This window comes from Mustela nivalis, assembly GCF_964662115.1.
Source record: "Mustela nivalis genome assembly, chromosome: 7".
NCBI lineage: Eukaryota > Metazoa > Chordata > Mammalia > Carnivora > Mustelidae > Mustela > Mustela nivalis.
In genome coordinates this window covers 134,588,945-134,602,428 of record NC_139026.1, presented here as the reverse complement: position 1 = coordinate 134,602,428, position 13,484 = coordinate 134,588,945, and the positions used below count along the sequence as shown (strand labels likewise).

General features: G+C 37.2%; 1 protein-coding gene across 2 annotated transcripts in view; it reads right to left on the bottom strand.

The window, feature by feature from the left end:
* Positions 1 to 13,484, bottom strand: part of YME1L1 (YME1 like 1 ATPase) — a 48,768-nt gene that overhangs the window by 15,424 nt on the left and 19,860 nt on the right. For both annotated transcript variants that reach the window (XM_082740877.1, XM_082740878.1), the window contains 4 exons: positions 9,836 to 9,945; positions 7,931 to 8,081; positions 7,437 to 7,520; positions 3,558 to 3,640 (listed from right to left, as the gene is read on the bottom strand). In XM_082740877.1, coding sequence (XP_082597003.1) covers positions 3,558 to 3,640; positions 7,437 to 7,520; positions 7,931 to 8,081; positions 9,836 to 9,945 — 428 coding nt within the window. The remainder of the gene's footprint in view (positions 1 to 3,557; positions 3,641 to 7,436; positions 7,521 to 7,930; positions 8,082 to 9,835; positions 9,946 to 13,484) is intronic.

Here is a 13,484-nt window from a genome sequence, read left to right as displayed (position 1 = left end):
AAAAAAAAGCTGCCTATCAGAAATTAGTTAGCATACAATAAGTAGTAACAAATACAAATATCTAGAGCCGAATGGTACCAAAGATGAGTGCAGAAGACCAGATATTAAATAATAGTGGTGGCAGTATGCTGAACTGGAAAGCAAAGACCCTTAAGAGAGGAGAACCCACCTTGACTGGCTCTACCACAGAATATAGACCTTGTGTTCCAAACTTAAATTTTTCAAGGAAAACAAAACAAAACAAAACCAGACATCATTAAAAATGTTAGCTATCAATTTAAATTAAAAGCACATTTATGTGTGTACTTTCATGTATTTATTTTAAATTACACTGGTGTAATAATAGGTTTGCAGCCAATTTGCAACACTATATTAGACAACTTTACATAGTTCTCAATGGGGGAAAAAAGAACTCAAGTACATCGGTCATGGTTAAAAAGAAACTACCTGACAAGAAGTGTACTAAAACATGAAACATCTCTGGGCTGAAGGGCATTATGAAAATTCAGAATTAAATTCATGACTCTCTTAGATTCCTAGATCATTTTCTAGGACTTTCTCTAGGAAGTATACAATCAAAGAGTAAATGAGTTTTTTAATTAAGCTTAGAATGGTCTTCGAAAGACACCGATTAAATTATTAAAACTTAATAAAATGTAAAGTTAACATTTCTAAGTAAAGCTCTGTCCACCCCTAAGGAGAAATACATACATATGTTCACCAAGAAACATAAAAAATATTCACAAGACCACCCTTTAGGCCAAAACTAGAAACAACCCAATGTCTACCTAATGGAGAATACACACTACTGTGATTCACAGAATACTATGCAATGGAGATGAATGAAGTAAAGCTTCATGTTAAAACATGGATGGATCTCATAAACATGATGTTGAATGAAAGAAGCCATATACACTACTTTATGTTTATGTAAAGTTCAAACACAGGCCAATTAATGTGTGTTATGAGACAGAACAATGATATTCTTGCAGTAGGAAGAAAGGAACACTAGGAAGTTTCTGGTAATATTTTATTTCTTGAGCTGGGTGCCAATAATATACTGACTTCACTGTGTGAAAACTTACTAAGGTACAGATTTGTGATTTGTACAGTTCTGTGTGAATGCTAAGCTTCAAAATTTATGTTTATAAAGAGATCTGGGGGGCGTCAGGGTGGCTCAGTCAGTAAAGCGGCTACCTTCGGCTCAGGTCATGAACTCAGGATCCTGGGATCAAGCCCTACATCAGGCTCTCTGCTCAGCGGGGAGCCTGCTGCTCCCTCTCCCTCTGCTTGTACTCTCTCGCACACTCTCTCTCAAATAAATAAATAAATAAAATCTTGGGGCGCCTAGGTGGCTCAGTGGGTTAAAACCTCTGCCTTCAGCTCGGGTCATGATCCCGGGGTCCTGGGATCGAGCCCTGCATCGGGCTCTCTGCTCAGCAGGGAGCCTGCTTCCTCCTCTCTCTCTGCTTGCCTCTGCTTACCTGTGATCTCTGTCAAATAAATAAATAAAATCTTAAAAAAAGGTAACGTCCTCTCCAAAATATAGAAAAAAAAAATACATATATAAAAAGATATCTGGCCCTTTATCTATTAAAATACATTTTTTAAATATTCAAAGATATCCATATACTAACAGAAGGCCAAAGACCTCTGGTCAAGGTAAAAACTAAACTTATACTTCCTCTGCCCAAACTTTGTGTCAAGAAAATTCCCAACTGAGGTATATAAAATCTATACAGAAGAATATAGTTTAGGGATCAAGGCAATAAATGAAGGTATAAATGCCCTTATTAGTATTTTTATGGCAACTATATATAAAATTACTCCTCTATAACCAGAAATTCTAGGTAAGGAAATGAAATTCCTATACTAGCTCTTTAAGAGTCTATAAAACTGATCACAGGTACCACCTACTGACCTATTTTGGTAAATGTTATAAATTACATTGTTCTATATAAATTTAGATTCTATAGCGATGATAGCAATATAAAATTTAAACTAATTATAATATTTGTTTAGATTAGCACAGAAAACTGTGATAATCTATAAACTTTGTGATGAGCCCTTTCTAGTATTATCAATACATCTTCTTTAGCTTCACAATCAGAAATGGACTCATTCCAAAAGAAGTGTAGTTTATTGAGTACTGAAGTATATACACTGCAGGGAGAAAGGAAGAACACCTCGCTGACCATAATCTCAGCACAGGTTCAATGGAGAGCAGGCTGACTGCGCATCTTAAAATGGGGAGGGCCCTCTGCACTCATCAGTTTTCAAATACTCACCGCACAAACCTCTTCCTCAATTATTCTCTTTTCGCAATTCCAACATGGTTCACAGCTTTTTAAATTGCCAATGGAAGGGAAGGACTACTTGGTATAAAATTATCATAGTGACTCCTGATACTTTATTCCCTAATAGTTGAGGTTGTGGAAAATATTTATGCATAGATAGGGAACAGTGTGTGGAAAGAGTAGGTGCTCTCATTCTGCTCCATATTAAAGTGGACTTTTGACTGGTCAAACAAGTCAGGCACATTAATTCTCAGGATCTTTGTGCGCTCTCTCTTCCTCTGGCTAGAAGTGTCCTTTGCTCAAATTCATACATGGTTTAGGCACAGCTGGCTGGCTCATTCAGTAGAGCATGTGATTCCTGATCTCAGGGTTTAGTCTGAGCCCCATGTTGGGTGTAAAGATTACTTAAAAATAAAATCTTAAAAAAAATTACATGCATGGAGGCGCCTGGGTGGCTCAGTGTGTTAAGCCACTGCCTTCGGCTCAGGTCATGATCTCAGGGTCCTGGGATCGAGCCCTATGTCGGGCTCTCTGCTCAGCGGGGAGTCTGCATCCCCCTCTGTCTCTGGCTGCCTCTCTGTCTGCTTGTGATCTTTCTCTGTCAAATAAATAAATAAAATCTTTTAAAAAAAATAATTACATGCATGGTTTACTCCATCACCTTCAAATCTTCACTCAAATGTCACCTTCTCAGTCAATGAGACACTGAATATCCCCATTTAAAACTGTGATCTTTCCCTCAAAACTCCCAATCTTCTTCACGCCGCTCCATATTTTTCCCATAAGACTTCATCACATTTGAACATACATATTATTTCCTTATATGAAATATCATGGTTTAGTTTCTGTTAGAAATGACAGCAGAGATTTATTTCTTCTGTCCCAATACCTAAAAGTGGGCTGGAGAATATGCAGTGAAGCTAAATCTTCCAAGGTTCTAATCACGGCTTCATTTTTTTCTAGGGTCCAGCCCCACCCAGGAGCCCACCAGAGTGGCCTCATACAAATGACAGTGCCATCGCCCAGGAAATTCCTGGGGATTTAGAAGCCCTGTGTCAGACATCAGCATCAAAGACCAAAGTGCAGAAGCAAAGATGCACTTAGTACTCTTGTCATTTAGGGAATTACAAGAGTTTTAGTGTCTAGTACTGGAGGTAGAGATCAATATATATATTTTCTATTTTATACCTTTAAAATCAAATATTGGCCTTATATAATTAGATAATACTTGAAGACTGCAGGGTAAACTTTTTAACTTACTCCTTTAACATGTTCAAAGGTGACATTTTTCATCTGGACGGGATCTACTGCAGAGTCAAGCCCCGTTGTTGTCCGGAAGCGGACTAAGGAGAAAAAAATAATTGTTTATATATTTGATGGTTTCATAAAATTTCAACCACCATATTATTCAGACGTAGGAAAGTACAGAAAATTATATCTAAGTTTACATACGTTAATTCATAATGAAGTAAAAAACTACATCTTCCAGATTTCTAGATCATGTTCAAGGAATAAATGACTCACATTAAAATGACACTTTTTTTTTTTTTTAAGATTTATTTATTTGACAGAGAGAGACACAGCGAAAGAAAGAACACAAGTAGGGGGAATGGAAGAAGAGAAACAGGCTTCCCACCGAGCACGGCACCTGATACTGGCTCGATCCCAGGACTCTGGGATCATGACCAAAGCCAAAGGCAGACGCTTGGCGACTGAGCCACCCAGACGGCCCTAAAATGACATCTTTACACCTTCCAATTAATATGAAAAATTATAGGGGCACCTGGGTGGCTCAGTTGGTTAAAATAAAAAATTATTTCCCTTTTCTATAATATCTACCAAGAGAAATTTATTTATTTACTTATTTATCTGACACAGAGAGAGAGATCACAAGTAAGGCAGAGAGGCAGGCAGAGAGAGAGGAGGAAGCAGGTTCCCTGCTGAGCAGAGAGCCTGATGTGGGACTCCATCCCAGGACCCTGGGATCATGACCTGAGCTGAAGGCAGAGACTTTAACCCACTGAGCCACCCAGGCGCCCCTAATAAGAGAAATTTAAACCAATCATTCTCAAACTCAACTCTGCATAAAAATCACTTCAGAAATGTATTAATGCAAGCTCCCAGGCCATGGCCCAGAACTTCTGGTTTGTAGATTTAGAAAAAGGCCCAGGACAGTTAATATTTATATCAATCACCCTACATTATCCTGATACAACTGGTCAAGGATACACACCATGAGATATACTGCCTTAAATCTAGCATAAAAACTGGCACTAGCATTTTTTTTTAAAAAGGGTAAACCTTAAAAAAGAGATTATTTCACTTTTCATGCGGCCTCCTCCTCTAGCAACTGTTATTACTTGCCCTCAGATGATATATATCAGTAATGACATCATTAAGAATGACAGCGAAAGCTTGCAAAGACAGTAAAATTCTTCAGATCAACTACAGGGAACTATTACAAAACTTTCTTAAAACCTCTCCCCTTTGGTTAAACTTCCCTACTGAACAGATGTAAGTGAGTAAACAGAGCAATTTCTAATTTCCTCAGAAAAAGACAAAAATATTATCTTTAAGACAGAAATTTAGATGCAAAAAAAAAAAAAAAAGATCAGTAAGCAAAACTAGAGTTTTGTTGAAAACACTTAACATACCAAGAATACAAAAGTTGGCAGTGCAAATGTAATATAGTAACTCTACACTGGACACTAAGTTTTAGCCCACTACATTGTTTATTTAAGGATCTACATAGAGGGACTTTATAAATTATGCAAATTAAATTTATAGACAAACCACCTGAACCTTATAAAAATTGCAAGGCACTTCACATTTTGATATATATTTTTGTTTAATATAAGAAATTAAGAAACATAAAATAGGGGTGCCTGGGTGGCTCAGTGGGTTAAAGCCTCTGCTTTCGGCTCAGGTCATGATCCCAGGGTCCTGGGATGGAGCCCCACATCGGGCTCTCTGCTCAGCAGGGAGCCTGCTTCCTCCTCTCTCTGTGTCTGCCTCTCTGCCTACTTGTGATCTCTGTCAAATAAATAAATAAATCTTTAAAAAAAAAAAAAAAAAGAAACATAAAATAATAGCCAGAGCTAACCCCACCCCTCCAATATCAATCATATGGTATCCCTACACTGGTTGTGTTTTGAAAATAAGGACACAAAAGAAGGTGACTCTAGCTATAAAAAGAGTATTATGGGAGTGCCTGGATGGCTCAGTCGGTTAAGCATCTGCCTTTGGCTCAGGTCATGACCTCAGGGTCCTGAAACTAAGCCCCACATCCAGCTCCCTGCTCAACGGGGAGCGTGCTTCTCCCTGTGTCTGCTGCTCCCCATGATTGCACTCACTCTCTGTCAAATAAATAAAATCTTAAGAAAAAAAAAAAAAAGATTATTCCTGGATTTAAAAATCTCATCTAAGGTTTGATGCCACAAAAAACTTAAAATATCTGGGGTAACACGCAAGTTCTGAGATGAAGTCCTAATTCAGACAAACTGTTATTCTTTAATTGTTATCAGTTTTTTCTCTCAAGGTAACCAATCATAAAGAAGATAGAAAACATGAGGTAAAAACTGAATAGCTGAGAAAGCAACAGGAACTACTTAGGATGGGCATTACTACTTCATTTTAGACTGGTAAACTGAGAACTATGAGAATTGCTTGAAGCAATTCTTAATTGTATACTAAATTTATGTGTGTGTGTGTGTGTGTGTGTGTGTGTGTGTGTGTGTGTGTATGTATTTTTTTTTTTAAGATTTTATTTATTTGAGAGGGGGAGAGAGAAAGCACACAAGTGGGGGACGGTGCAGATGCTTCAATCACAGGACCCTGAGATCATGACCTGAATTGAAGGCAGATGCTTAACCAACTGAGCCACCCGGGAACCCCAAATTTTTATATATTTATGTATTATATATAAATTTTTCATAAATTTACTAGTGTGTCTTTAAAACAGGGGACTAGGGACGCCTGGGTGGCTCAGTTGGTTAAGCAGCTGCCTTCGGCTCAGGTCATGATCCCAGCATCCTGGGATCGAGTCCCGCATCGGGCTCCTTGCTCTGCAGGGAGCCTGCTTCTCCCTCTGACTCTGCCTTCCACTCTGTCTGCCTGTGCTCGCTCTCACTCTCTCTCTGACAAATAAATAAATAAAATCGTTAAAAAAAAAAAAAATTAAAAAAAAATAAAATAAAATAAAACGGGACTAATTCACTTTGTATTGCTATTATAAAATTATTCCACATGTTTTTTAAATTTTATAATTGGACAGGTGTAATTTTCTAGGAGTCTGGAAAACCAACCATTAACAGAAGCTAAGCTAACATTTTTGCTCTAACATAATCCTTAGAACATTAACAAAATATTATTTTCTCAAAATAAAACTTGAAATTCGTACAGTGTCTGAAGGAACTTTTCTTGTAACCCACAAAGCAATGTAAATATAATGAGCCCTGATAATGCAGTTGGCATGTAACCCTAACAGATTAAAACTTTTCTACTTCAATGCAAAAAACCACCTCAAATTGACCCAATCTGTGAAGTGCTGACTTAGGAAAGAAAGGCCTAGACACCAGAACAATAAATGCTGGGGTGCCTGGGTGGCTCAGTGGAGTAAGCCTTTGCCTTCAGCTCAAGTCATGGTCTCAGGGTCCTGGGATGGAGCCCCACATCAGGCTCTCTGCCTCAGCAGGGAGCCTGCTTTCCCCCCTCTCTCTGCCTGCCTCTCTGCCTACTTGTGATTTCTCTCTCTCTCTTTCAAATAAATAAATAAAATCTTTAAAGCACAAAAACAAAACAGAAGGGACGCCTGGGTGGCTCAGTTGGTTGGGCAGCTGCCTTCGGCTCAGGTCATGGTCCCGGCGTCCTGGGATCGAGTCCCACATCGGGATCCTTGCTCCGCAGGGAGCCTGCTTCACCCTCTGACTCTGCCTTCCACTCTGTCTGCCTGTGCTCACTCTCGCTCGCTCTCTCTCTGACAAATAAATAAACAAAATCTTAAAAAAACAAAACAAAACAAAAACAAAAACAAAAACAGAAAATGCTTCTTCTCTCCTGCCTAAGGCGGACTATGAAAAAAAAAAGTTGCATATTTAAAAGATTAAAAATAAAAGTCAGATAAATAAAAAGAGCTTTTACCAGATAAAAATGGATTTTTTAAGAGTCCATAAATGCCAAACAGCAGCAGAACGAAGAGAATCAGACGAGTTCGTCTCAGAGAATCTGGAGGAGGAAAAGAAAAAAAAAAAACTTAAATCAAATAACAACAATGACAAATGACACCTTGATGAAAAGCAAAAATTGGGTTATTGACGGTAATCATATTCCATCAAATGCAATTTTGGAACCTGACTCTTTTGTATAGTTGCCATGATTTCCTTTCAGCACCCTATTATCAAAAACCTCATGAAGGCACTCTTGCTTCTGTCCCTAACTCTGGTTCTCATTTGAGAAAAGGGAGAGTATCAACAGGTATTTCCATTTTGACACAGCTTAAGTTACAAATATAATGGAATATAACCAATGAAAAGGTACATATGTGTTAGAAAGAGTATGTGTAACCACTTAAAGGTAGGACTATGACTTCCTTTTAGGTATTATTCCCAAATATGGATGGTGTCCAATCAACTTACCATTGGTTTTTTGCGTTAGGGCTTGAGCTTTCAGAAAACCCTCTGCAAAACCAGTTTTAAATGCATCTTGGTGAGCTTCAGGTATATTTTTGGTTTTCATGAGTTTGTCCAAACTCTCAACATCTGATCCCCTGTCCCGCAACAGGAACCCCTAAATCCACAAACAAGGCATCAGTACTGACTTACTATATAGATAACACTGCCCAATAATATAATGATCACTTACAAAAAAATCCTTTCAAAAATTCTAGAATTTCTAGTTTTTGTTGACTATCAGAAGAATTACACTAAGACTCAAAAATAAATTACTTAATCAACGGCAAGGAAACTAACCCTGGAATTCACACTTCCATCAGTCGATTAAGAAAGAAACTCTCTGTAAGAACACTATACTGAAAACAGTAGGTTGCCTGTGGACTCAGGGTTCCAATGGTTTCATGTTCACACTCCTTTATCTCTACTAGAGGAAAAACCTCATTAATTTATTAAATGTTTACTGAGTACCTTTTACAAACTTGGACTTGTGTAAGTTGTAAAAATGTAAAGATAAATAACCAATGATCAGAAAGAATGTCCTCAGTCTACTTGGGAGAGATAAACAAGTAATTAATTTTTTGAAATCATTTTGATATTGTGTTAGAAGTTCTAGGTCTGGAAGCACCTGGGTGGCGCAGTCGGTTAAGCATTCGACTTTTGCTTTTAGGTCAGGTCATCATCTCAGAGTCATGGGATCAAGCCCAACATCAGGCTCTGAGCTCAGCAAGGAGTCTGCTGAAGATTCTTTCCCCTCTTTTTCCCTCCCCCACCTCGCTCCTCCTCTGGCGCATGCATTCCCTCTCTCAAAGAAAGAAGATCTTAAAAAAAAAAAAGAGGTTCTAGGTCTGGTGGTAAAATAAATACTACCTCAGAAGTCAAGAGAGGCATCCTAGAGAATAGGATTTCTAAACCACAGAGAAGAGAACACAAAGCGTAAACAATCTGACAGAGCCATGAAATAACAGGCCTTAGAAGTCGGGAATGGCAAGCGATCTTGTATGACAGGACTTTACATGCCAAGAAACAAGCGGAGTAGAGGTTCAGAGGGGGTGCCATATTTAAAGATGAGAACAGAAAAATGGTTGGCAGAGGCCAAATGGATACTCCAGCAGGAAACTGACAAAACAATTATTAATAAAAACATTTTAGACAGATGATGGGTTGGTGGCAATCTGGAGGCTGGACTAAAGGTAACCAGGAGGCTAAGGAGGCTTAGTCAGTTAACCAGCCAACTTGACCTCCACTCAGGTCATGACAGCAAGGTCATGAGATCAAGCCTCACCGCTGTGCTCCATGCTCAGTCAGGCTCCACACTCAGCAGAGTCTGCCTGAGATTCTCTCTCTTCCTCTCCCTACCCCTCCCACCAGCATGCGTTCCCATGCACACTCTCTCAAATAAATTCTTCAAAAAAAATAAAGGCAAGAGGCTAAATGAACGATTATTAGAGTCCTTCAAGGCAAGAAACTGTTACAGTCTATCTCTGCAGTAGAACTGGGAATGAAAAGAGACAGATCTAAGAAATATTTAAGAGGCTAGATGGATAGGACCTTAGTGATTAATGGATGTGACAGGAGAGAAAAGATGAACAAATCCAAGTTGATTACCAGGTTCCTAGCTTGGGCAGACGCTACTCATTAACACAGAGAACACACAGGTACATGTGTAGGGACAAAAAACAAAAGGAGATGTCTAACAGGCCAAAGGAGAGACATGACTAGGACACTCACGAGAGTTGGAGGTGTAATGATTACATAGGTTATTAATCCTTCAGAAAATCAACTGACCAGTAAAAGAAATCAGATATTGAATGTTCTCATTTTAATAATTTTTAAAAGACTGCTTTTTCAAACAACAAAATGTCTAATTACCTTCACAAATGATGGTGCTATATGCTGTGTCTCTGCCAATCGCTCAGAGGTGGACTGTAAACGTCGAGTTCTTGATTTCAAAGTTTTAAAACCCCGAGACTGTATGAAAACTGAATGGAACAGTATCAGATTTACTCCCCGTTGCAAATGCTTATAAGAAAAATACCTTGGATTCAAAACTGACACCAAGCCCATCATCCTAAGTTTATTATCTCACTTTTTAACATAGTTCTTCGTCTGACACTTCACTAAAGTCATTAAAATGGATTGAATCTACAAAATAATTTATAGTCTCTTGGTAATTTTAAAATGTGAAAAGAAAAAAACACCCACTGATGAATATCAAATAAAAGTCAGTGTCTAATTCCTCAAACCCCAATCCCACTTCCCAGAAGTGTCCACTGTTAATTTCATGACTGGGGCGCCTGGGTGGCTCAGTCGGTTAAGCATCCGACTCTTGATTTCAGCTCAAGTCTTGATCTCAAGGTTTTGAGTTCAAGCTTGCATTGGGCTCCACACTGGGCATAGAGCCTAATTCAAAAAAATGAAAAATAAAAGAATGAAAGCTTTGGAAAATAACTTCATGACTAAACTTCTATGTATTTAAATACATACTCTTTCTACAAAAATAATACATAATTTTTTGCAGTTATCTTCTTGCACTGAACAATCAATATATCATGGACATTTTTTAGAACAGATCAGACTACATTCAACTTAATGGCTGTTAATATTTTCCCAATTTATCAGATTTGAATATTCAACCACTTTCCTACCATGGACATTAGTTGTTTCCTGTTTTCTTATTGCTAAGAATGCTTCAGTTAAAATTCTTATACATATCACCTTTCAGCACATATAGACTGAATTCTTAAAAGTGAAATGTGAGGTCTGAATTATTTAACACTAAGAAACTGCCCTCTAAAAGGCTGTTACTGATTTATACACCACCAATGAAAAGGAGTATCCTTTTCTCCACCTCCTTTCCAATCAGATTAATACAAATTTTTAATTAAAAAAAATTTTTTTAAGATTTTATTTGTCAAAGAGCACAAGCAGGGGGAGTGACAGGCAGAAGGGGAAGCTGGCTCCCCACTGAGCAAAGGAGTGCAATGTGGAGCTCGATCCCAGGACCTTGGGTTCACAACCTGAGCTTAACCAACTGAGCCACCCAGGCATCCCTATAAATTTTTTAATTTGTACAAATCTGATAGACAAAAAGCACTGTCTTGTTTTAATTTGCATTTCAGATTAGAAATGGGGGTAATTTCTGAAAAACTTCCACTTTTATTCAGTATTTTCTTTAGTTAATTCAACACTCATAACCTTTCCCATTTTCATGTATAAAAAGGATGCATGTTATATAAACTAACTTTAAGTCACATATATTTGAAATATTTAATGTCTTTGTCTTTTGATACAGCAACTTAAAGGTTAAAATATTCCTATCTTTTAATCTTTAGTGTTTTCTGCACTGTATTGATTAGAGCGCCTCACCCCCAAACTGTGATTTTAAGAGAAGCCCTCCCGGGTGGCTCAATCAGTTAAGTTGTCCAATTCTTAGTTTTGGCGCAGGTCCTGGTCTCGGGGTTATGGGATCGAGCCCTGTATCAGGCTCCACACTGAGCTTGGAGTCTGCTTGAGATTCTACCTCTCCCTTTCCCTCTGCCCCTCCTCTCTCTCTCTCTCTCCCTCTCCAAATAAAACAATTAAAAAAAAAATGGGGGCGCCTGGGTGGCTCAGTGGGTTAAAGCCTCTGCTTTCGGCTTGGGTCATGATCCCAGGCTCCTGGGATCGAGCCCCGCATCGGGCTCTTTGCTCAGCGGGGAGCCTGCATCCTCCCCTCTCTCTCTGTCTGCCTCTCTGCCTACTTGTGATCTCTATCTGTCAAATAAAATAAATAAAATCTTAAAAAAAAAAAAAAGGAGTCTACTTACTTTTAACTTTGTTCAGACCTTTACCTATTTGGGACTTATTTAAGATTAAACTAAGATTAAATTAAATTAATTAAGATTCTCTTATGTCCAAGTTTATTTTTTTATTTTATTTTTTTAAGTAATCTCTGCACCCAACTTGGGGCTTGAACTCACAACCCCAGATCAAGAGACAGATGTTTTACTAAGCCAACCAAGTGCCCCATTTTACTGTCAAGTTTAAAATCAACTTCTTGGTTTTCATAGCAAGTGTTTAGGGTTTTGAACAAGGTTGCAGTGAATTAATAAATCTGGGCATAAATTAAAACTATCATAGTACTGAGTCCTTTCAAAGAGGATTATGGTATTCTCTCATTTTAGTTTACCCAGCTCTTTTATTTTGTTCTGTGAAGTCTCACAGGTGTGCATATATATATACACACACACAAACATATGTATATATATTACATTCAATATAATACTCGAATATTAATACAAATATTCAACACAATGTATATACATGTATGTGTATACACATATGTATACATATATGTATATACAAGCATGTACACATATATGTGTGTATACACATGCATATATGTATATACATTATGTTGAATATTTCTTGTGAGGACAAAGATTAAATGGGTTTGGAAGAAACTATAAATAAAAGCTATTGCTAGAATATAAGAAAGATATTGATTTTTATGCATTTATCTTATGTGATACTAGAGTAGCCTTTCAGTTGATTTTTTTAAGTTTTCTGGAAACATATTACCTGGTAAACAAAGAACAATCATAATTTTGTCCCGAAACTTCTAAACTCCTTTTTAATTATATTGTTTAAAACTTCCAAATTCCTCAACAAAAACAGGCTACTACTATCTTATTTCCTATATTCCTAAGATCCTAATAGAGTTCCTTAATAAATTTTAAAACTTCCTATTCTAGTTCTTGACAACTTTGTAGGAGGTGTGACCATTAAAATCTATCACATGCCTTTTTCATACATTGAAATAGTATTATTCTTTTCTAATCTATTAACATAAATTAACATACTTCCTAATATTAAATCACTCATATTCCTTATCATATTTTCAAGCCCATTTCTATACTTCCTTTTTCAGATTTTATTTACAATTTCTGTATTTACATTATTAGGTGAAACTGCAATCTATTATATCCTTTTCTACGATAACATTTTGGTATCACTAATCTCGTGGAATAAACAGGAAAGCCTATTCTACCTTTTTCTTGATTTTGGTCCTGGAAAACAGAACATAAACCATAAAAACCATCTGAGCCGAAGTGCCTCTGGGACACTATTATATTTCAAATTTCATAGTTACTGTCTTATCTCCTGAGTCAGTGTTGTTCATTTATAACTTGGATTGCTGTTTCAACACATTTTTATTTATACACACTCTTCAAAGTTTTAAATCTTCCCAATATGTGGCTGTTATCACTTTTTTTTTTACTTCTAACACTTCTAACATTTTCTCAGTGTTTTTAATTAGACTGTTCATTCTCTTGTTTTCTTAAATTAAATCTGTTCTTCATTTAACTAAGTAAAACTCTCTTGTATTCATTTGTTTTATACATCTTAATTTCTCTAAATTTATTTAGAGTATTCTCAAAATGAATGTTTAATCGATTTATTTTGTTTCTTACATCCTAATAAATTACACAATGCCCTCAGCCATCAGCTGGCCCTCAACTCAAAGACTTTGATGCTG